General features: G+C 41.0%; 1 protein-coding gene across 1 annotated transcript in view; it reads right to left on the reverse strand.

Annotated features, from left to right (window-relative positions):
• Window positions 1-23,321, reverse strand: part of LOC134072908 (corticotropin-releasing factor receptor 2) — a 57,017-nt gene that overhangs the window by 23,465 nt on the left and 10,231 nt on the right. Inside the window, exons 4-7 of the mRNA XM_062529795.1 lie at window positions 9,041-9,126; window positions 4,886-4,992; window positions 4,388-4,505; window positions 3,514-3,667 (exon numbers count right to left, since the gene is read on the reverse strand). Of these exons, the coding sequence (XP_062385779.1) occupies window positions 3,514-3,667; window positions 4,388-4,505; window positions 4,886-4,992; window positions 9,041-9,126 (465 nt within the window). The remainder of the gene's footprint in view (window positions 1-3,513; window positions 3,668-4,387; window positions 4,506-4,885; window positions 4,993-9,040; window positions 9,127-23,321) is intronic.

The following is a 23,321-nucleotide window of genomic DNA, read 5'->3' on the forward strand; positions in this document are numbered from 1 at the left end:
GTGGAGAGGCAGGCTGAGGAAATCCACCGAACCCTTGGGCTGAGGAGCGGCTGTGTGTGCTGAGTGTGTGATTAAGTCCCCTTTGATCACGCTGAGTAAGCTCTAATCATTCGCTCCTATGTGGCTGACTGTATTAGCTTAGCCTTTCCCCATTGAGTCTTGCTAAAGCTAAGCCTGGTGGTTCTGATGCCAGAAGTCCCGGGCCCTGGGCTGGAGGGGGGCAAATGATTATTTCACTTTGACAAGTCAAGAAAAAAAGGCAATGTATTAAAGAGGATCAACGAAACCTTTAACGCCATAATCATTCCCAATTTTGGGGCCGTGCTCACATTTTACACTACAGTCAAGCCTTTTCAAAAGTCAACTGTCAGACCCTATCAACACAAAACATTCACATGAGGAATTGTTTGATATTCAATATCTATTCAAAAAAGCCCTGTGCTTAAAAAATGACTGGCTGAACCTGATATTTCCCGAAATAAACATGTATGTGACCAACAAATATGCCATACATTATAAACGGATAAGCAATACCTTACCTTAACCATCAATCTTTATGACCCACCAATTTTTATGCTTTTTTCCCCCTTTATGCGACGAGTTGTTTTTTCCCTCTGCTCAAATGTCACTGCAGTTCTGTATAAAATCTGTCAGGTTCAAAACATGTATTTCCTCTGGATATTTTGCTAGTTTGTATCATGTTCATATTAGCTTAGATAAGGGGTTTGTCTGTCTTACAAATATAGTGGCTGTAGCTGCCCACTGTTTACCCTTGCGTGACTTATCTCAGGCAAACTATAACGAGTAGGGAGCTGAGGAAAATAGCACCACTGTTAAAGCAAGTTAGATGGGGGGAAATATCTACAGCACATCTTTCTGGACGGCAAACAACTATGAATGCTGTAAACATGGCACTTTCAAAAAAAACAAAAATGCCCCTGAGCCTAGGGGATGTGTTGAGTACGTAAGCCCTGCCAAGAAAGCTGTGGTTGTTCACTGAGTCGAGTCTAAGTGGCCTCACACAACTGTGTTTCAGTTGAGTCTTTAAAGCCCTTCTGTTTAAATACAAAACCATTGATTGCAAATCAGTAGACATGCGCTAATGCAGAAAAGTAATTAAATCAGAGCTAAACAAGGGAAGAGAAGGTGAGTGAGAGACACCTGAACTGAGAGGATTTATCCACACATGTAATTCAACCCCAGCGGTCTGTGACCTTCATGCCCCATTCACAACAGTGGATGGTGAAAGTTCACTTAATCCCAGGATTATCTCTGGACTGACACAGATGTTCCATTTCTGCATCAGGTAATGTGGTGGAAATATTTCATTACATGTAGGATAAGCAAATTAAGTGTGTGTGTGTGTGTGTGTGTGTGTGTGTGTGTGTGTGTGTGTGTGTGTGTGTGTGTGTGTGTGTGTGTGAGAGAGAGAGAGAGAGAGAGAGAGAGAGAGAGAGAGAGCGTGTGTGTGTGTGTGTGTGTGTGTGTGTGTGTGTGTGTGTGTGTTGCACTGATCTAGTTCAAACATGCACTTTCAGTGACCCATAACTTTGAACACATTATCCTGATGATGGAAAAATATAATTGTCCTAATATAATCGCTTTAATATTAAAACACTGTGGATACTGGAATGCTCAATGATATTTATGGGCACAGGGGAAAACAGTAAGAAAAAAAATGGTGTCGATTAAGATATCTAACAGGGGAGCAAGGCAACAAGTGCTATTCGAAACAGATCGAATCTTTTCCTGCTCTCTAAGATTTCTTAGAACTACTCCATAACACACATGCACACACACGCACGTGCACACACACACACACACACACACACACACACACACACTCCTTAAAGGTGGACAGTCAGTCCTGTCCAATAGCACACAGATGACTCAATCCACTCTGACCTATATGTATTTTTTTCTCTTAAGCACTGTAATGCTGGAGATGTGGGGGGCATCTGTGACAGCTGACTGCATAGTGTAGGTACAGTATAGGGCTGTTTAGCTACATGACTGCTTTCAACTTCTATAGAGAAGTCCTTTGGCATGATGACTGACAACACAAGAGTCTTAACTTCCCCTGAACACATTTGCTGGAAATGGACATCTATAATGCATGGGACTGAGGGATATGGGCATCTGTGGCTTCGTGGCTGTAGCTACAACCTCAGATGTGCACATAAAAAAAGCCACACACACACACACACACACACACACACACACACACACACACACACACACACACACACACACACACACACACACACACACACACACACACACACACACACACACACACACACACACACACACACACACACACACAGAAGCCAATACTACTCTGAGATGTGGTCTCTAAACCACAGTCACAGTCACAGACAGAGAGCTACCAGAGGAAAATATACTGTGTATGTATTTTCATTTACAATATAGCTTGGAGTTGATTCACTAACATCTATAATCAATTCAGAGCGCTAAACTGCCTCTATGGCAAGGCATGAGTGCTACTGCTTTCAGAAATGCCAGGCACTGAATTCACATTTCACTGTTGGTGACTTGTGTATGGAACCCAACTTCAGACACATCTTATAAGGGTCATCAAGAAATTACATACAGTATTACATAATCAACACATTATTATGAGATCTTTTTTCAACATGCAGTTATTTTAAATACTCATTTATGCACTATGCTTTCATTCCACAACACCGTATTTCATGATGTTTTTCCAAACTATGTCACTTTATAAGGCCATCTTTCAGGACAGCTACACTGTCAGTTCTGAAGAGCATTCAGTCACTCTCTGTTGCACAAACTGCTGTATATGAGTACCATGGAGGGCGATAAACCAAAGCTTTTATGCTATTATTATAATTATTATGACCCATGCATCACAATTCACATGACTTTTGTTTTATCAAGCACTTGCAATTCCAGGTTCACTGATCTCAATGGCAATTAAGCAGCACTATTTACTGCATTTAACTGAAAAAAATGCAACAATTCATATAATTAATTTAAAGGTACCAACGTTACAACTAATTCCTTAGGGTTGGTAATGGAACGACTCTTCAGTGTAATTATTCCATTTAGTGTGCAGTGGGCAACGCTTTCCAGTGACCCTGAGTGGACCCTGCCTCCCCCTCGCTCCAACATGAAACAATGAGCTGTAGACAGCCTCATCACTGTAATGGAGATCCCCGGGCAATGACATTTCTTTTGATTGGCTGCATCACTACAGCTTTATGGATGTGTGTGTGTGTGTGTGTGTGTGTGTGTGTGTGTGTGTGTGTGTGTGTGTGTGTGTGTGAGTGTGTGTGTGTGAGAGAGAGAGAGAGAGAGAGAGAGAGAGAGAGAGAGAGAGAGAGAGAGAGTGTGTGTGTGTGTGTGTGTGGGTGTCTGTGTCTGCATAAGTGGGTAAGTGTGAGTGTGTGTGTGTGTGGGGGGGGGGGGGGGGGGGGGCAATTAAACATAGCAATGACAAACAAATGTGAAAAAACGCTGCCTACTTACACCATCCAATAAACAGGAACACCCACTTCCTGAGCTTATCTGTGGAGTAAGTCATCACTATGGCAGTGTGGAGGTAGCAGCCTTCCACAAACATCCAGAAGAAATTGGTCACCACAAAGTAGTTATAGATTGTTGTTATAAGGCGGCACCATGGCTGTAAGGAAAAAAATAGCGATAGATTTATATAAATGATACATTTCTGTTCTGTACTGTTTTGATAAAACACGATACCAGACACACCTTTGAAATACATTTCACTGGCGTGACAAACAAGGCAAATCATTATCGACTAGCAAGCATTGATTGTGCTATTATAATCTTGAGGGTAACAGTGTTAAGGTAGAGGTGATGTGAGAAGATCAATTCCAGTGCAGAGTAACAAATACAAACAACTTAGCCTACTTAAGCAATCAGCCCCAGAAGGACGTATGTTATTCTTTCTTTGTTTGTTTACTTTAGAACAGCTAAGGGGTGTTGTTGGCACGACACCAAGGGGAATGCCTAAATTCCCCCTCAGCTGTTAAAAAATCACTGTAACTTACAGACTTGACAGGGTTGTTGCTTTTCTTAAATGGTTATTACATATACCTGGCAAGATTTCATTTATAAAAGCATAGCAAAGAGAAATGTAACAATTTATTCATAGATATTCATTCTTCTCCCAAGAAATATATTTCTTCTATCAGAATGGTTGCCAAGCAATGTTGAGTCGCAGAAACTCAAACTTTTGCACCAATTTGTGACAGCATCGCATATCCATATAGTATGAAATGTGGTCAATGCGAAGGGTTGCACTGAGTCTAACAACAGCATCGAACGTGATTCAAACGTGATTCCAATTATAATCAAGAACCGTACCAGACAGGAATCCTACCTCATTGCTTTCATGAATATTGTGATCAATCAGCTGTAGTAAAAACCACATGACATTCCTTAATATGAAGGTGGTGATCAAGTTCCAGTGGATTATGTTACGAAGGCATCTAATACTCCTGTAGTTAGAGATGAAAAGAACATAGAGCGTTCACATAAACATATGATGAGTCAACATATGATTTGCATTCCTGAAATGAGTTAAGAATATGCATTACTACACGGAGGACAACAGCCTTAATCCAAATGGGTGCACTGGAGTGTAAACAATGTGTAATGAGTAAATACCTCAGAAACAAGAGCACTAATGTGCATACACATCGAACACATGCATATGGTACAAGACGTGCAAATTAATATAGCATGCAGAGAGTGAAATTATTATTTTACTAACTGGGTATCCTACATAAGGGAATGATAACATAGTTGGATATTTGTCTTGAAATAATATTGTCCACCAGAATCAGTACAAACATGTCAAAAGCAGATGTAAACTTGCCTTAAGCAGAGGAACAGTACGAAGGCCACAACTAAAGCTCCCACAGATATACAATGGCCAAGGTAGTTAATGATTAAAGCAATCTTGTAATGCATGGGATATTTTCTCTGAGGGTAGAAAAAAACAGGACAAGATAGACATATTTTACTATAACGTAATTGAAACAGCCCATCTTTAGAGAATCGTACAGGCCATCTTAAAACAAGATGATACTGTACTACCAAAAGCAGTTTCACAGGTCAAATTACTTCAGCTGAACTATAACAAAGTGGTAAGAGATTGTGTCATGCAACCTGCACTGTATTTATAGACGTATTCTATACTGTATATTTACAGTCTGTCTGATTTTAACATAGGCCAACTGATTTTATCATAACGGGTGACATACAGTTATACAAACTACATCCTTTTCCTCTGATTCCCTTAAGGTGGTTCTCTGCCACCTCAATATGCAAAAAAACTAAATCATTCAGGCTGAGAGAACTACAAACTCGTTACCAAACCAGAGGTTGTTTATTATAATCCCATGTACGGGAGAGTCAATTAATTAATAAAAAACACACAATTCATTCACATCACCCTCTCCAATTCAGGATGATAACAGAGGCTAATGAGGCTCAAATGTCTTCACATAACTAATGTGTGTCTTTAGTAATGCCTCATAGGGTCTGCATTCATCTTATATTGGCAATGGCATCCCTAAGCCTCCATTAGGCTCTAATGTCTCTGACTTGTAGGAGTATAAGATTGACTTGTTGATACATGTGTCTGACGGTGAGACAAAGCTCGCAAGCAGGAATACATAGTCTACAACTTTATACACATTCTCAAAATGCTGCACAAAGACCCGTTAACTTGAATTAATCTCTGCAACATTTGGAGGTCTGTTACTCTTTATAATAACTGCCACAAAAGTGTATGAAGTTTCTCCTCTGGTTTTGCAAATATACGTTTAATAAGTGGGATAATTAAGTGTTTACTTTATGGCAAGGTCCGTCCTGTTGAGACTTACAGCATATTCCGATAATGACTTGTTGTTCGAGGTCACCAAGTACTGTCGGTAGGACTAAAATAATAGAGTAGACTGGATTATACTGCTTCTTCAAAATAACTGAGTTAAACACGCATTGTGGTATCCTTTTCATGTTGCACAGCACTTGTAATGATATTTTCAGTCTGTTAAGAGGCACAAACTCAATCTAAAATCTGCCCCAATAGCATACAAAGCTTTGTAACTGCCTGGCTGTGTTAGCCACTTGCAGGATAACTCGAGCTGTAGCAACAAAACAGGCTTTGTTTTTTTTTTCTACCGACAGCACTTGGTAACCTTGAACAACAGGGCCCTATGCTGAAAATGGTCCGAGTTCTCCTTTATGGCAGTAGCCTATATTACGATATTTAAAACTTTGAACTTTGATTGTTTTAAATGTAAGGCCAGCTGACCATGAAGAATGAATGACCTATTCAATGATAATATGATTTTTAATAACATTCTTAATGATGCTTAAGCAGGGCTGTACGCTAAGCTTTTTCACTAGGAGCACAGGTGCTCCTAAATGAAAAAGTTTAGGAGCACAGAAAGAAATTTAGGAGCACTATGAAATTTCCTTGAAAACCTTCTTGCCTTAAGCAGGATACAGATCATTCACAGCAGTGGCAATCATAGTCTCTGCTCAAACCCTACACACACAGAAAATGGCTTGTCTTGTTTCTATTTCATATTTTGAATTCAGAAATTCCGTTCCGGAATTCAGTTCCGGCTCCATACATTTTGTTATCAATTTATAGCATTTTAGGATCTGCATAATTACTTATAGCTTAAAATATTCAGTATTACAGGGGTGGTGTGTAGGTCTAATTGAGTGCCTGTCACTTTAAGATGTACGTGAACATAATTAGGTTTCATTCGGTTTTAGGAAAAGAGTCAAGCATAGTTCAAGGATACATCATGTTTTCATTAAATAACTTAAATGCTCAAAAAACGAACAAAGGTAAAGACAAATATTTCTGGTGTAGGCCTAATAGAAAAGATGAGTGTCCACTGTCCAGTAACGTTAACTTCTATGATTTAGGTAGCCTACCATGGCATGGCATCGTGAGTTGTCACTTTTTCCTTGGTCATGTTTAATTGGCTGGGTGCTTAACTTACTCTACCATGACTCGTCTTGGAGTTTGGTAGGCTATATCTGTTATATCCAATGAGTGACAACCAGAGCTCAAAATAAAACGTTACGGTATTCTCCTGATAACGTTAGTGGAATGGAATTAATGTGAATGTAACCTCCATACAAAGACGCAGAGTGGCTATATGATGCGCACATTTGCAATGAAAATGTTCCGCCTTTTTAAAGCAGGTGTAACCTACACCAAATCGTGGTTAAATCCATCATTTAGACAACAGAATCAGTCGGATTTCTCTCATAGAAGTCAACCAGGCCTATGTCAAATGCAGGCTGGGGTGAAGCTAACACGGTTTCCACACCGTGTTTATCAACCGTGATAATAATAATATTTGAAATGAACACGGTAAATGTAGGCTATATAGTCAACATTCTTATCATGGTTTGCCGTTTCAACGGTAGGCTAATCGCTACAAAGTCACCAACTGATAACGAACAGATTGAAGAAAAAGAAGAATGGTTTTGGAGTGACATTTCTTGCGTGTGAGAGAGACAGCGAGGTTGATGCTGAAAGCGTGAGTTTCCAGCCAGGAGCGTTAGAGTTGTCATCTATGAAATTTGTATACAGATGCACGAAAATTGTACTAGCCTATACTTTGATCTACTTGGTGTGGATTTTTAGGAGCAAAATGCGAATAAAAGGGTTGAATTCAGTACTCGCACCTGTGCTCCCATTTCATATTTTCAAGTAGCACAAATATATATTTCCTCGCATTTGCGACGAGTTGCTCGCAGTGTACAGCCCTGTGCTTAAGGCATACCCTGTTTGACTCTAGAGAGTACATGCTGGTTATGTTGCATTGGATAAACAACTGTAAATCCCCTAAAATAAAGACTTATCTAAAGTATAATCCCATGTTGATTTGATGTAGTTAATGTTTAGTTCAATCTTTTCCCTGATACACACATGCTTAAAACAGTTTCAGTGTGGTTTTGTGCTACACAGCACATCTCCCTTGGGCTGCAGTTCCTGATTTGACCCGACAATATGACTAGCGCTTTAAGATTAAATTCAGATGGTGCCGGTCAGTCATTTCAGGAAAGAAGTAATCTATAAATAGAGCACATGCTATAAATATGCTTTAATCCCAGGCTATCGTGTGATAAGTAGGCCAAAACTAATTATATTAAACACATTTGCCAGTCAGATAATTTGGCCTCTGGTTCTGCAGTAATCTCTGTATGAGCCACATCAGAGGGACATAAGATATTTGTTACAGCAATGCAATCCGTATCACTGGGAATAGTCTTCTGCATTTTCTTCCATACTACATCACATGTGTTAATAATTCATAATAGAAATAAATGCATTTTTTGTTATTATAAGTCAGACATGCCACCCAGATGGCGGTCAGAGCCAGAGCATTGGGGCCATTGTGTGCTGGTACACCATGTGTCCACAGCAGTTCAGACATGCTGGGCTGTTGTATCACTTTGAGTCTAATTTTGTCATCTGGGGCATAGATGGTTTTCATTGGCACAGAAAGGTTACGTCAGCCTCCTTACAATTAACGCAGCAAGGTCACAACACATGACCAATACAGGGAGCAATTCTTACTGATAATTTTCAATTACTCTGAAAAGCTTGAGTTGCGTAACTATAGGATGCCGCTGTATGGGATGCTGCCGTGCTCTAATCATATCATCACACCAGTGCACACAGCCTCTCAAAACCATGCACTGCAGGCTATTCTGATTCAAAATGTGACCTCTTACAATAAGACTTACAAAATAGCATATCTGAGCCAGTCCCCTCAGAATATCCTCTGATTAAATCTGAGTTCAGGAACAGGACAGAGGTGTGTCTGTGAGCTCTAAGTTCTGAACCTGGCAGTTGGCAAAGAGAGCAAACGCCTCACTGGCACAGAGTCACAGGACTCAAGCGTAATATCCTGCACAGGCACGGACTTCTCATTTTGTCTCATTTTGTCACGTCAAGTGTAAGATTTTTTTTACAAATTTAAAGCACACCCACCTTCTCTTCCAAAATTGGCTCACAATTTGAATAATTACTTCTGAAAGCCCAGGTCCCATTCTCCATGCATTCTCTGTATGCAATTCCTGTGAAAAGAAAACGCACAGTGTCACCTTTTCTTCTCTGTCTGCCCAAAGACCTTGTACCTAGCAGTGCATGGGGTCTACATCATGACATTTGCCTGAATTGCTTCAACTATTTTCTTTACTTTTTTTTCAGTCAGAGAGGTCATATAATGGATAATGTACAGTCAGGATCCACTTTGTGTCAGGACAGTCATTTCACTGTGTGGATAACGGCTGGTGAGGTGTCCTGACATATGAAAATAATGGAGGAGGTGGAGCTTAGAGCCTGAGTTCCCTTTACCTTGAGGGTTATTATTTCTCTCATAAAAAAAAAAAAAAAAAAAAACAAATGTCATACAGTGTTCTTAGCCTCCCACTACTTGCATTTCTTTGTTAGATGTTACACATTTGTTTCACACAAGTATATTCCAGCCTGTAATGCAAAGGCATACAAAAAAATGCCTGACGGAGACATACAAGGGAAAGACAAAAACACAAACATGGTGAAACTCACGTCTTTAGTGGATCAAGTTTTTAAAATGGCATCTTCATTGTTAACCTTAAGGCAATTTACTCAACCTTTAATGAAAACAGTTACAACCCTTATCTCTTCTTTTTCTCTAATTCCTTGCCATAATCTTTCCTTGAGGGCAAAGCAATTGCTTATATCGAACGGCCAACACAAATGATTAAAGTGTGCCTGAGCTTGTTACCATAATTCGTCTTTGTAGACAGTATACTAAATTGACCTGCCTATGTTATGTCATTGATAAGCTGTTTCAGGTGTCCTGCAGGTTTTATTTGTTTTAGAAAGAACTTATAACATTTATCAGTGTGTGAACTGAATGTGAAATATGCTGTGCTGCTCTCAATTTGCGTCATATTGTTATGCATAGCTGTAGGGTCCAAAATGCACAAAACTGCAAACTTTGAAACAAAATGAGAATCTACTTACAAAACATGAATACAAGAAATGAGCAACACCACATGTGAACACAAATGCACAAACACAAACAAAGACAGAGGGGACATGAGGGTTTAAGAAAATTGGGACAAACAGCACGCAAGTAAAAACTGTGAACCAATAATCAGGGCCAATGAAATCAGGAAGAACCAAGGATCATGAGCTGAGATACAACAGGACACAAAAGCACATGGTAAAACTATAAAGTAAACAAAGAGCAACAGGAAGCACCATGGGGAGCAGATACAGACAATACAAAGTGCAGACAGGGAAAAACAGGAAAACAGAACAGGGCTCCTACATATCAGTGTTGGGCATCAGCATACATTGGCAATGTTGACCAAGAAAGGATTAAAAGTACACAATAGTAGGATTTTTTAAGTGCAGACCATGTTTCAAATTCAAGCTCCGCCACATATTAAGTGGGAGACCATATGGTTTTTTAGTTAACGGCAAAACACTTTTCAAAACACCATTCCTGCTTGGGTTGAACATTAGCAATAATGGTCGGGTTTCCCAAAATTGTTAAGAAGCTCTTAAGTGCTGAGAACTTCTTAGGAGCGTTGTAAGAATGTTCTAAGAACGCTTCTAAGAAGTTCTTAGGACTTAAGAGCTTCTTAATGATTTTGGGAAACCGGGCCAATGTCAGTAAATGTTAGACTAGCAGTGCTTAGCCTTAGACAGTGCTGAAAATTAACCAGACTGTGATTTCAACACCAACGTACATACTGTATCAAATTGTGATTCCGGCCCTACAACCAACTGCTCCATGTCGTACCTCATGACATTCTCCCCAGCTGTAGCCTTGGCCAACTGAAATACAAAGCAGCCTCCAAAAGGGGAGTCAGATGTATCTTGTAGGACCACAAACCACACCGTTGAGTCTGCACACAGGTACGGCTATTCCAAATTACAGTGACGGCATTGTTCAATGGCAATTGTATGTGATGGGACAGAGTCCCTTGTAGGCAGCCTGTTTTTTATTGGTATTCAATACAAAATGCGTGCATTTGTTTGTTATTGGTGGTTTGCTTATATTTGTATATCACATTTGATATCTTAATTGTGCTGAGAAATGCCTGTGCTTATCTGCACATGGGCATTGTTGATTAGGACCCAGTCCGTCCAGCTGCACTGTATTTGTGTGTTTGTAGGTTGTTTTCTTATTTGACCTATTCATGTCAAATTTGTGCCTGAACAACACTATAAGGTTATTATTGCTTACTGCATGCTTAAATGCTTGCGGCTGAGAATGTTTCACTGCAAGAGTCAGTCTTCTTCGAGGCACTCCCAAACCTCAAAATAAGTGATCCTCAAAAGCCATGACCCAGCTCACACAACACACAACACCCCTCTCTGATCTGGAAGTCCAGTTCATTCAAGTCCTCTTGCGGGTGACCCTGATAGTGAAGCAGGGATGGCAGTTTTTGAGAAATAAATATATAATACTGCTCAGAGCAACAGAGACGTTTGGCAACCTTGGTTTTGTCAAGGGCCGGACACAGGTGTCTCTGAAAACGACTTCCATGGTTGAAAAGACAACTTTTGCAACAAAACAAAATGATCGTATTTGCAGCCCTTGTGATTATACTGTTAAATCACACACAGGATGAGCTCACAGCACACGCTGATAGCATTAGTGTGGTCTTACTCCACACACTGCTTTTGAGTCCAATTTAACAGGATGTCAAGAGAATGCATCTGATAAGGAAAAGTAGGTCACACGCTGTAAGAACATCTCCAAGTAAGATCACACAAACTGGGATAAAAGGAAAATTGACCAATTAATAGATGATGGAAATTCAACATGTAACATAGTTGGGTGTATTAGGGTATCAAACAATATTGTATTTGAGTCATTGCTTGCCAAGCTTGTAATGACTTCCCACAGGGGCTAAGCATTACAATCACACACATTAAAATGCAGCATTTGGCATTACAAATTTGATAATATTGAAGTTGGGTGGGAGCCACCATCAGTAAACCTGATGTTATACGAAAGCATATTTGGCATTGGGAACTGAAAAGCTAATATAATTATCATCTGAAGACGCATTTTGATATAAATACACAAAACAATTAACTGTACAATAGCTTTTTAGACGGATTTACCACAGATTTACCAGGTTTACCATAGTTTAGCACAAGCTTAGTATCCAGGCATCACAATGGGCTAGTTCATTCTCTCAGAATATAAAAACATACATTTACATACATACACACATCAGTAACATATAGCAATAGCACTGTGGAAGGATTTCTTCTCGTAACCTAAAACAAACAAATATATATCTTCCTAGTGCCACTGACCCATGCTGCCAGCATGGTTCCTGCAAACTCATTCCCATGTAAATGTGGCCAGCCGCGGGGAATGAATCGTAAGCACCTCAACTCCACCACCTGTGCCCGTCATGTATGTCTGTCAGTGGTGGGAGAATCACAGAGTGGCAGAGATGGGCAGAGGAGTGTCAGGGTGCCAGCGCGGCAGAGCCTCACCTCGCAGCCCCTGCATGACAGCTGTGACGGAGCGAGCGCACAGGATGCAGCGGCCGCTGTCGAACTACTGAGACACAACTTCACAGGCGTAGCGCTCTCTCACACTCAGAGCATGGCCTTGGGCCAGGAACTTCATTCTGCACTGAGCTCAGCAGGTTCAACGATGTACACCAATTCAATCGCTTCTTATCAATTTTTGAAAGGGAAAAAACATTCATGAAGGCGGATTTACCAAGCCTCTTATTCCTGGAGTTATTTGCATTTATTTAATACCTCTGTCTGTCATCAGCTTTGAACTGGAGTGTCCTCTTTTCCCATTTTCTACATTTCACGGTCCTTTTTATCAGCCTCCAAGAGAGTTCTTGCAGAATGTAATAAATTAGATTTCTCCCCAGAATCCTCTTAATTTCTGAATTTCGTTATTATGTCCATATCACTCAAGCCACTGAAATTAAACAAATATTCCTTCTGTTCAGTTGACACTGGCACAGTTATTCATGCAATGTCAACCAGATTTAGATAAAAACTGCTACTTATTGCCAACACTGCCAACAACAATAACACTGACATTACTCAGCCTTCTGCTATGCATTGCAGGCCTATTCTTTAGCAAACAGCATTTGAAATGCCTGTGTAGTAGATCCAGGAGGTTCATGTAACACTTTAAAAACGTATCCACCCAATTTCAATATTTAGTGCACCTTGAATTGAGATAAACTTTGTCGAGGCAAACAATGCAGTAAGATGCTAGGGGCATGTGGTCAACCCAGCTGAACCAGCACCAATATTGTGCCACAAGATCACTGATTGCCTGAAAGTCTTTCCACTAAAGAACATCCACCGTTCACTCTACATTTCATTGAACTTGAAAAATGCAATGGCTGAAAAACAATTATATGACACTTTAGATGTATCAAAACAACAGCAGAGGCTTCCATTACGATCAATAACTAATTCAATACTTCTCATCTTCAAGGTTGTCCCTAAAATACATAAAACAATTCCGTAACATATTTGAATTTTGAATTCCCACTTAGGTTCTGATATCCTTTATGTCACCTGCAAGATGTGTGTGTATAGCCCAATGACACCAAACGCTTCCCTTTACTCTTGGAAGTGATCCGTTTGCTATCTGTTCCTTGATGGTGCAGAATATTTTCAATAAACAACCCATCTCTGTGGGAATGATGACTCATCTGACCATATGTGCACATCTTTTGATCCAAGGATAAACACTTATGACAGCTGTACAGTTCCAGTGACTATAGACTCTCGCTGATGAAGACGTTTTTCTCCTAGAGCACAAAGTCTACATCAGTTAAGATGCATTTCCCTGATGAAGTATAGCAAGCAGTCAGGAAAGCTCATGGTAAATGTCACCGAGGTCTTTTTTTAAAGGCACTTCATTTCGTATTTATGTTTGCAATACTAGGTCATAAAATATATGAAGTAACGATTATATAAATGGTTCCAAATGTGGTCCATCAAAGCTCAGCAAGCTCCTTCTCTATAGCGTCAACACTGCTGAGGAAACTCGGGCTATCAGGAGATCCCTTTGCTCTTACTATGAGGAATACATGGCCTGTTGTTGTGGGCTTTTCTGAAAAGCCATGACTAATTTAATACACAGCTGTGAGAAACAAGAGCTTGGAATTTGTCACTTCTGTCTATAAGCCTGGCATGTTGCAATTTAATCAGCTACGTTGGGTATTACATAATGCATAATTAAAGAATTCACCACTTTCACTTTCTCACTGAGAAATTACAGTAAAACACAACTACCAGACTGAGACATAATGTAGTTTGACCAGCAAGTATTTCTCTGTTTTTCTCTGTCTTTTTCTGCTAAAAAGCAAGACAACATTGCCTTGTCATTCCACAAAGAATCACAGACTGTCTCGACAACATAACTTATTGTCAATACAGTCATGTGCCGTACATACTTTTTTTGTAATGAGTCAACCACCTGAGTGGAATCTGCCTTCCTGGTTATGACCTAGAAGATGCTGAAAGTGGGGCATGCCACTGAATGTACTCGAGGTCCTATGCTGCTGAAGGGTCTCTGGCATGTCTTTTCAAGACAGCCATGAATCAGGGTACAGCTGTCATCATGATGGCAATTCGAACAAGCACATGGACAACAGGAAGACACATCAGAGATGTTTTCATGGGATTAAAGCCTTGATAGTCCAGGAGGTCAAACGAAAACTATCTTCCGAATGATGGCTGCACATAAACAGATGACACAAATAAGACACTTTGATTACTGCTTTGATGTTGTCCTACAAGTCAGAAAGAATGGCAGCATACTCATTTAACATGGCATGTCAGGCACTTTTTTTCAGGGGAGGTGGAGGTGGGGAGAGGGAGGGGGCAAAACATCAAGGGAAAGACTTTGTTACTCACCCATCAGGGGACCTACTTTAAAGGTCTTTTCAAAAAAGCTTTTCAAAACCTCCTGTTTTTGGCATCGAAAAACAAGACTGCACAAAACTGAAAAGCTTTTTCCACCCCCAAAAATGCCTTCAGGTAAAAGTTTAACTTAAAGTGTAATGCTATAGACCAATGCAGTTTTCTGTTCTGCCACTGCTCTGATCTGTGCAATGCTTAGGTCACACTACTGTATATTTGAAGGGGTCTACATGAGACTGATATACTGTAGCACCATCTAACCACTTGTCATGAACATTGAGGAACCTTTATCAATGTTTATTGATAAAGATTTTCATTTTCACTGCAAAACCTGTGCTGTATCATGTAGCCACTCTGCGTCTTTTTATGTGTCCACATTCAATCTATTCCAGTCATGTTGTCAGGAGAATACCGTAGCCTAAACTTTTATTTTGAACACTTACTGGTGTCTTACTGGATCCAAATAACAGAAATAGCAAACTCCAAGTCATGGGTAAGTTAAGCTTTAAGGACATACAACTAAACAGGACCCAGGAAAAAGTTAAAAGAACAACACACAATGTAACGGTAACATTATACCATGAATTAAGAACGCCCAGCTCAACCAGGTTCATTTGTGCAGTCAGCCTATGAATGTGAACAAAAATATGCCCTTCACCAATAGCAATAGGCCACCTTAAAATGCATTAAAAAGCACCACAATAATGTAATCATATCTACTCAGTAAAAAAAATGGTTCCCCTCTGCACCCCCTCTGTGATAACCCTCAGGTGAAAATGAGTTCCAGCATCCCTGGTTAAAAGCTGCCATTTTGATAAGGTTATTCCTATATTTTTGTAATACAATAAACACTGTCACATTTTTCAAAACTATTTCAGTTTGTGCAGGCCTATCAGTGCTTTCTGGACATATTGAACACACTTTTAAACATTCTGTGATAATACTGAAAACAGTGATCATGATCGTGATCATTTTAGTCAATATAACCTGTGTGTGTGTGTGTGTGTGTGTGTGTGTGTGTGTGTGTGTGTGTGTGTGTGTGTGTTTGTATGTGTGCGCGCATGTGATGTGTGTACAGTATGTGTGCCTGCAAACGTATGTGCACTGCTGATGTGCCAGTGTGTGTATACCTCTGTGTGTGTGTGTGTGTGTGTGTGCGTGTGACTCCACCCTGCTACAAGCAAGCAGAGTTTGCTACACTGCTAACAATGCAGTTTGATTGCCCAAGGAGAAACTGTTAATGTGACGACAATAATAAGCCATGTAGTACACCTAGTGGGTCAATATCGTACAACAAGTTTTAGCCTACCGATTACTGAGTACTGATTGCCCAGTCAGAGTTTACTTTGTAATAATGACCAGCTGGCTGTGAGCATTATCCCTTAGCCTATTTATTTAGGTCACTGAGCAGGACAGATTATTCGTTGCCTCTGAAAAAAAAAAAAAGAAAAATTGGATAACAATTTAATTGACTATGTTTGTACAGGAATGAGAAGGATTAGCTATGGCATCCCATTCTTATTGGGCCAGCTGTTAGCTCTCTATGCACCCATAATGTAGCATGAGGCCAGGATGGTTTCACGTTCTCACAGTGTTATCACGAGGAGGCTCTCCAGGGTGTGAACTGGGGTTGACATCACGATGGGACGCCATCATTGTGGTGCTACACAACCACACACTGCCAGAAACACACTAATTCTGTAGACCCTGCTTTCATGAAAACTTTACGAGGATCCCCCTAGAAGTGAACATAAAGTACAAAACTAATGCATCTGCATTAAAGACTGTCAGCCAGAGAGTGCAAAAATTAAGGATTTACTAATCTATGTGAAACTACCGTTTTATACAAATATGATCCTAAGAGCTCCAGTAATAACATGGTAACTGATGTTACTAATATTCCGCTGGATGGTGAACCACACAAGTGTTCATGCAGATTGGTGGTCTGTCTGTTTTGCACAGATTACACTGGAGCAGATCTTGCACACAACTTTGATAGCGTCTCTTGGCTGTCCACTTTCAAGAGGTCATATACTGTATAGTGTATATGTTGTGCAATTTTTAATTGTTAATTGTTCAAATGATACATTTATTTATGTACAGACATAGCAAGAAGTGTTTACTATACTTTGCCCCCCCCCCCCAAACCACACACACACACACACACACACACACACACACTCACACACACACCCCTTCCATCACTGTGACAATGTTTTACACATTCTCAAATGCCAATTCTGGGGTCATCGCCCAACCCTAGACCACATAGGAGACAAAAACAGTTTCATTATCCATCTGTACAAGTAATGGATGAAATGAAGCCGATGGTGCATGATTCACCAAATTCATGTGAATCATTCATGTGCAATCACCTTAAACCGACTATTTCCTGTCTGTTTCTGATTGTGTTCATTTCCCCAGCACAGGGCTCAAATGTACATGCTGATAAATGTATGAATCAGGGACACCACCTAAACTCTGGGTAATATGTAACGACTCATGGTTCATTTTGAAGGGCTTTTAAAAAGGATGGATGAAATTTGAGTGGGTGAACTGTCATTATTCAACAGCCTCTGAGACTGGTTGAGTGTGTGTGTGCTGTGTGTGTGTGTGTGTGTGTGTGTGTGTGTGTGCGCGCGTGCGTGCCTGCGTGCGTGCGTGCGTGCGTGCGTGCGTGCGTGCGTGCGTGCGTGCGTGTGTTTGTTTTTCCTACCATTGCCATGGTCCTGCAGTATGCTCTCTAGGCTCAGAGGCAAAAGGCATGTTGCACGGGCTCTGAGACCGACATGAATGGCCTGCTAACAGCTATTCCCTTGAGCAGCTTGATTTTAAGCACAGTGTGTAAGAAAGTCAGAGAGCGCAAAATCAAAAGTGACATTTCTCATGCCTCTGAGGTGCCTGATCTAATGAATGGCATTTGTGGCTTCTGTGCACAGTGTTTCAGGAGAGGACAGGAGACATCGGAGAGCACACACCCACTCTATTCAAAACCACGAAGCCTTTTTGAGGTTGTGGTCAATTGGACACGCATCTGATTGTGGTAAGCACTTTAATTTCTGCATGTTTAGCAACCGCTGTGAGATAACAAACAATTAGCTCCCGGATTAAGCCGGCGGACGGGAGGCGTAAACATCGCAGCATGCTAACTTCACCCAAGGCCCTTTCTCACAATCACTTTTGCCTGCTGTTCCATCCCGACCACACACACACACAGGCACTTGCCCAAATATATACACAAGCAGAAACACACAAATACAAACTCTCGAGCTCGCTTTTCCTGTAAGGCACAAAAAACCAAGACACACACAGACACAGACACGCACACACACACACACACACACACACACACACACACAATTTGTCTCAATGAGTATCTGCCACAATAAACAGCCTGTGCCTGTGTGAATGTAATTTGCTCAGGCTGACGGTGGTCACGCTCAGGTGTTCCCTGTATGCCCCTGAGAAACAGCCCTAAATGAGCCAAACACACTTTTCCTGGCAACCAGAACTCATAAACATTTCCGACTGAGACTTCTGGTGAGAGTAACTGGTTTTTACATCATTGCCAATTATCTCCAACGTGTATTTAATGCATTTAAAACCATTCAGCCCTGTTATAATTCTGAATAATATTTTTCTATGAAATGATTTGCTGGTACAAGCATAATCCATAATGCATAGCACTGAGGTGAAGCCTATCTTTATTGCTCAGACCACACAATATGATGTCCCAGCTGCAGTCTAGATTAGTTCCAGGCCTGACACTGATATTATAGTTTTAAGAGAAACACCACTCAGGAAATCAGTGTTTTGAAGAGAGGGGGCACCCTGCTGAGGAGCGAAGAGTGCACGCACCTCACAAATGACCTACTTTGCCCGCGTGCACACAGGGCAAGTAATGTGTGTCATAAAAATTCAATGCCTCCACGTGGAAGCCGACAAAAATCAGGGGAGAGCGCGCCTGTGTGATGATGTGTCACGGGAAAAGTGTGACAGGACGAGCTTGGACGAAAATCTCCCTATTCTGCTCTATTGAGCGCGGAGGAGAGGAGCTGTGACATCTGTCCTGTAATTGGACAAAAAAAAATCACAGTTCACATCCAGTGTCTCCATGACTGAAGCATGCAAACCAATTAAGACATTCCGTTTCAAGGGCCCCAGACGTTGTTTGGCAACACACGAGAGAGAAGATAAAAAAAAAACCCTGAGTATTCGTTCAATAATGAAATATTCAAACCCCACAAATGTTTTTCCAAGTAAACTGCTGTCAAAAAAAGCCTAACAACAACCTTGGTTTCAGTTGCAGGCTGTGTCAAAGCAGCACAGACTTCAATGACATTAAAAATGACAGAATGGAAAACCGTTTCTACCTTTGGCTCTGTTGAATAAGGAGAGTTTGGTGCATGGCCACAAACCAAAACCAGAAACACAGTTGTTTCCCCCTCATATGGATATCAGAACCGTAGAAATGACCACTAGAAAATAGGTGAAGCCAGGCTGACACCCATCCAACAGCCATCCTTCAACCATCCCTCAAATCGCCGCTCCTTCAGATTCTCCACACATTACATTACCACTTCAGGTAGAAGTCGCTGGAGCCTAATGTCTTTGGCTGCAAGGCAGTGTCAGTTCTTGTCCCAGTATACAAGCAAGAAGTGTGACTAAGTGCTACGATATGCCCTCTTTTAGCTTGTTAGTATTGGGCTTTTTCCAGTTGACCTGTTACTGTATGTCACAGACCAAAACAATTGACAAACAATCTAGCTTGCGGCAAAACAGGCCCCATGTCAAGCAGTAAATTGAACACCTTTACAGCTCTGTACTTTTTGGTACAGTACATGATTTAGTTTGTTTAGTTGTTTTACAGATAAGATGCAGAATGCAAAATATCCCTTGTGATTATGGTGTTATCTGAAGGCAGATTCGAATGCAAATTCAAAGAACTTTATTTTTCCGTTAGGAACTTCACATGTGGAGGAGCAGGGCACACAAACAAAAATGCACGCACGTGCACACCCACACCCACACCCACATCCATATTAGACACATGGTAGGTAAAAAGCTAGCTAAGCCTAGTAAATAAACAGATGCCACTGCTTACTTCCAGGTCAAAGCCCCGTGAGAAAATGAAATAGCATGCGCAGAGCGCCAGTTTGGGTCCAATTGAATGTTTGTATGTTAGTCCGAAACTTTTGCTCAGACTAAATTGTATATATTTTAACAGTTTAACTTGTCCTATCCATCAGCACACACAGACGTCCTTTAATCTTTGAACTGTCCCCTGTAACTTTGACTCCAGAAGTTTAAAAGTCACAGAATTGAGATGCTATTTTGAGTTTTAATTTGGCAGATGTCACTCCTGAAACACGGCCAGAGATATTCCAGGAGCCTCAGTGGGCCATTTTGTGTAAGATAAAACATAATTACATAATATAATAAACACACTTCACTATGGAGTTCCAATCAACTCAACAAGCTTTTAATGTCAAATGGTTAATTATGAAATCACCTCGTCTGCTCACTAAAGCCAGTTTAATCCCTTCTTGAGAGTCAAAAGGAGTTAGGGCTGAGAATGGGATAAACTGTTCCTATATTGCTCCTTTAATAGAGGCATGCCAAGTACCTAAGCGCTACATTTTTCATTATGTCTCTCTAAGTGTGTCTTCCAGATGTCCACCCTGGAGTCAATGTTATAACTTTCTGATTTGATTATTTTACTGATATTATTCATTGTATTCTTGTCTACTTGTAGACTGAACAGGAACTCTAAAACATAGGCATTTGTACTGATCTTTAATGTGTCTTTTCTATGCCGTGCTTGCAGTTCAATCACTGCATCTACCTCATCTACCTCACCCGAGTCATGCTCAAACGCCAACGTTTTGTTTGTGTGTGCTTTTGTTTTTCACAGCATGGCAACATTGAATGCCACCTAACAGTCTTGCTGAGATGCATGAATATGCACCAAATGCATCGACTCATGTGCACTGAGTGAAAAGATATCCAATCCAAGTCCACCATCGCCCTATTCATAACGCTCCCTGAATGTGCATGACCTAACCTATATCACTGACCTTATTCATTCACATCCAGCTCCCATCTCTCACGTCTAACAGCTAAGCTCTATTTCAAGCAAAAAGGTGACAGAACCTTTGCAGTCTCTGCTCCACAACTGTGAAACCAGTCACCACCTGATGTAAAAACTGCCTCATCAAACTGCTAAATTACTGCTTTTAAATCTAGGCTTCAATAGACATACTCATTATAATGAACAGTTTAAAGAAGTCATATAGCCTTAAAAAGGCTAGTAATAGACTTAATATCTCTAACAGAATAATGACAATAGAAAATTGTCATAAAAATCTCTTAACAATAACTACAGTAAAGACATCTTAATGTTGAGAGCAGGCCCACACGGCAGGCCCTCATCAGAGGACCGCAGTGGGCGAGAGGAGGGCATATAGCTAGAATGTAGAATAGAACAAAGTGCAGATTAGGGATGTGCAATATATTGGCGGCTGATAAATGATTGGGCGATAAATTAAAATATTATCATTGTTCCGATAACCCGTCTTAAGGGTTAGGGTAGGGGGTTAGGGGTTAGGGGTTAGGGTTCATGTGTTCATGACAGTGTTTGCATACTGCGCTCTGAACAGCTGCATCAAACTTGACGGGGGTCTGCGGTCTGGGAGTGCTTTTCAAGTTTTACTTGTCCTCACTGTGGACTTCTGCGTGTACCTTTCCTCAAACGACCCGTGTTTTGTCTCATAGTGACACTAACGTTGCCATTTTTACTTTATCAACGCCACAGTTTCACAGCATATGAGACACAGGTTTAGAACTGGCTGACGAACGCTTTGGTCCGTCCATTCATCTTTTAAAGTTCGGTTTTCACCATCTATTTTTCGCATTCTTGAGCAAGCCTCATCTCATCTCCTCTCTCTCTCACCCGCTAGGTCTATTCTCTGTTGCTGAAAGGTAAACAATCGAGCTGATTGGCTTGGCTACTGATGCTCTTTGATAATAGGCTATTAGGCCGACCATTTTAACGGGTCCAGACAGAACCGTCACTGGGTCCGGACCCGGGCCGCGGTCCGCCAATTGGTGATGACTGAACTAGATTATGTCTAATAATAATAATAATAATAAATTACATTTATATAGCGCCTTTCAAGATACTCAAGGTCGCTTAACAAGAGTAGGAGTGGGGAGGGTGGGAGGGGGTGGGGGGCTAAGAGGGGTAGGTCAGAGAGAAGAGGTATGTTTTCAGGTGCTTTTTGAACATTGACAGGGAGGTGGCAGAACGGATGGGAGATGGTAGGTTGTTCCATAGGGTAGGGGCAGTTACACAGAAGGCCCTATCACCAAAGGTCTTTAGTTTGGTGCGGGGAATGGTGAGTAGATCCTTGCCTGTGGAGCGCAGGGACCGTGATTGGGAGTAGGGGTGGATGAGATCAGTAATGTACTTGGGTGCAAGTGAGTGTAGTGATTTGTACGTGAGGAGGAGGATTTTGTATGTGATGCGTGCTTTAACAGGGAGCCAGTGGAGTTTCTTGAGTATGGGGGTGATGTGCTGCCAGGGCTTGGTGTGAGTTAGCACCCTGGCAGCTGAGTTCTGGACGTACTGCAATCTGTCCAGGGCCTTACTAGGCAGCCCAGACAGAACACCATTACAGTAGTCCAGGCGGGAGGTGATGAATGAGTGGATGAGAGTCTCAGTAACTGAGTCGGATAGTGATGGCCGGAGTCTTGAGATGTTGCGCAAGTGGAAGAAGGCAGATTTGGTGATGTTCTTGATGTGAGACCGGAATGAGAGGGTGGGGTCGATGATAACACCCAGATTCCGCGCCTCTGGTGATAGGGAGGTCTAGCACTGTGTCAGTAGGCTTTTCTACTTTACTGGCATTTAATGTTAAAACATAAAAGTCACTGCCCATTTAACATAATATCTACATTATATCTTAGTCTTTAAAAGTTTTATAAGTGACACTAAAATGCTTGATTTTATCTCTTTACTGGGAGTTTAACTGCAGTCATCACAAACACTAGATCTGCAAACCACTACAGATTAATGCAGTGTTAAGAAATCACAAAGCATTAAGATTCTCCACTTAGATAAGTTCTCTGCTTTCTCTCAACAAAATGAAATGCATTTCAGAAACAAATTGTTCCCTCTGTGCTGCACCTGCTGTTTTAACATTCTGAGCTATCTACTCACCGGGGCGTTAAACAAAAGACAAATCTACTTGCTTCCCACTCCAACTGTAAATATTCCAAGCATTATTTTTATAGTCTACACTTCTGTTCCTACATTTCCTCACAGTGGGTAATTTAAAACGGT

The sequence above is a fragment of the Sardina pilchardus genome, chromosome 2 (assembly GCF_963854185.1).
Source record: "Sardina pilchardus chromosome 2, fSarPil1.1, whole genome shotgun sequence".
Classification (NCBI taxonomy): Eukaryota; Metazoa; Chordata; class Actinopteri; order Clupeiformes; family Clupeidae; genus Sardina; species Sardina pilchardus.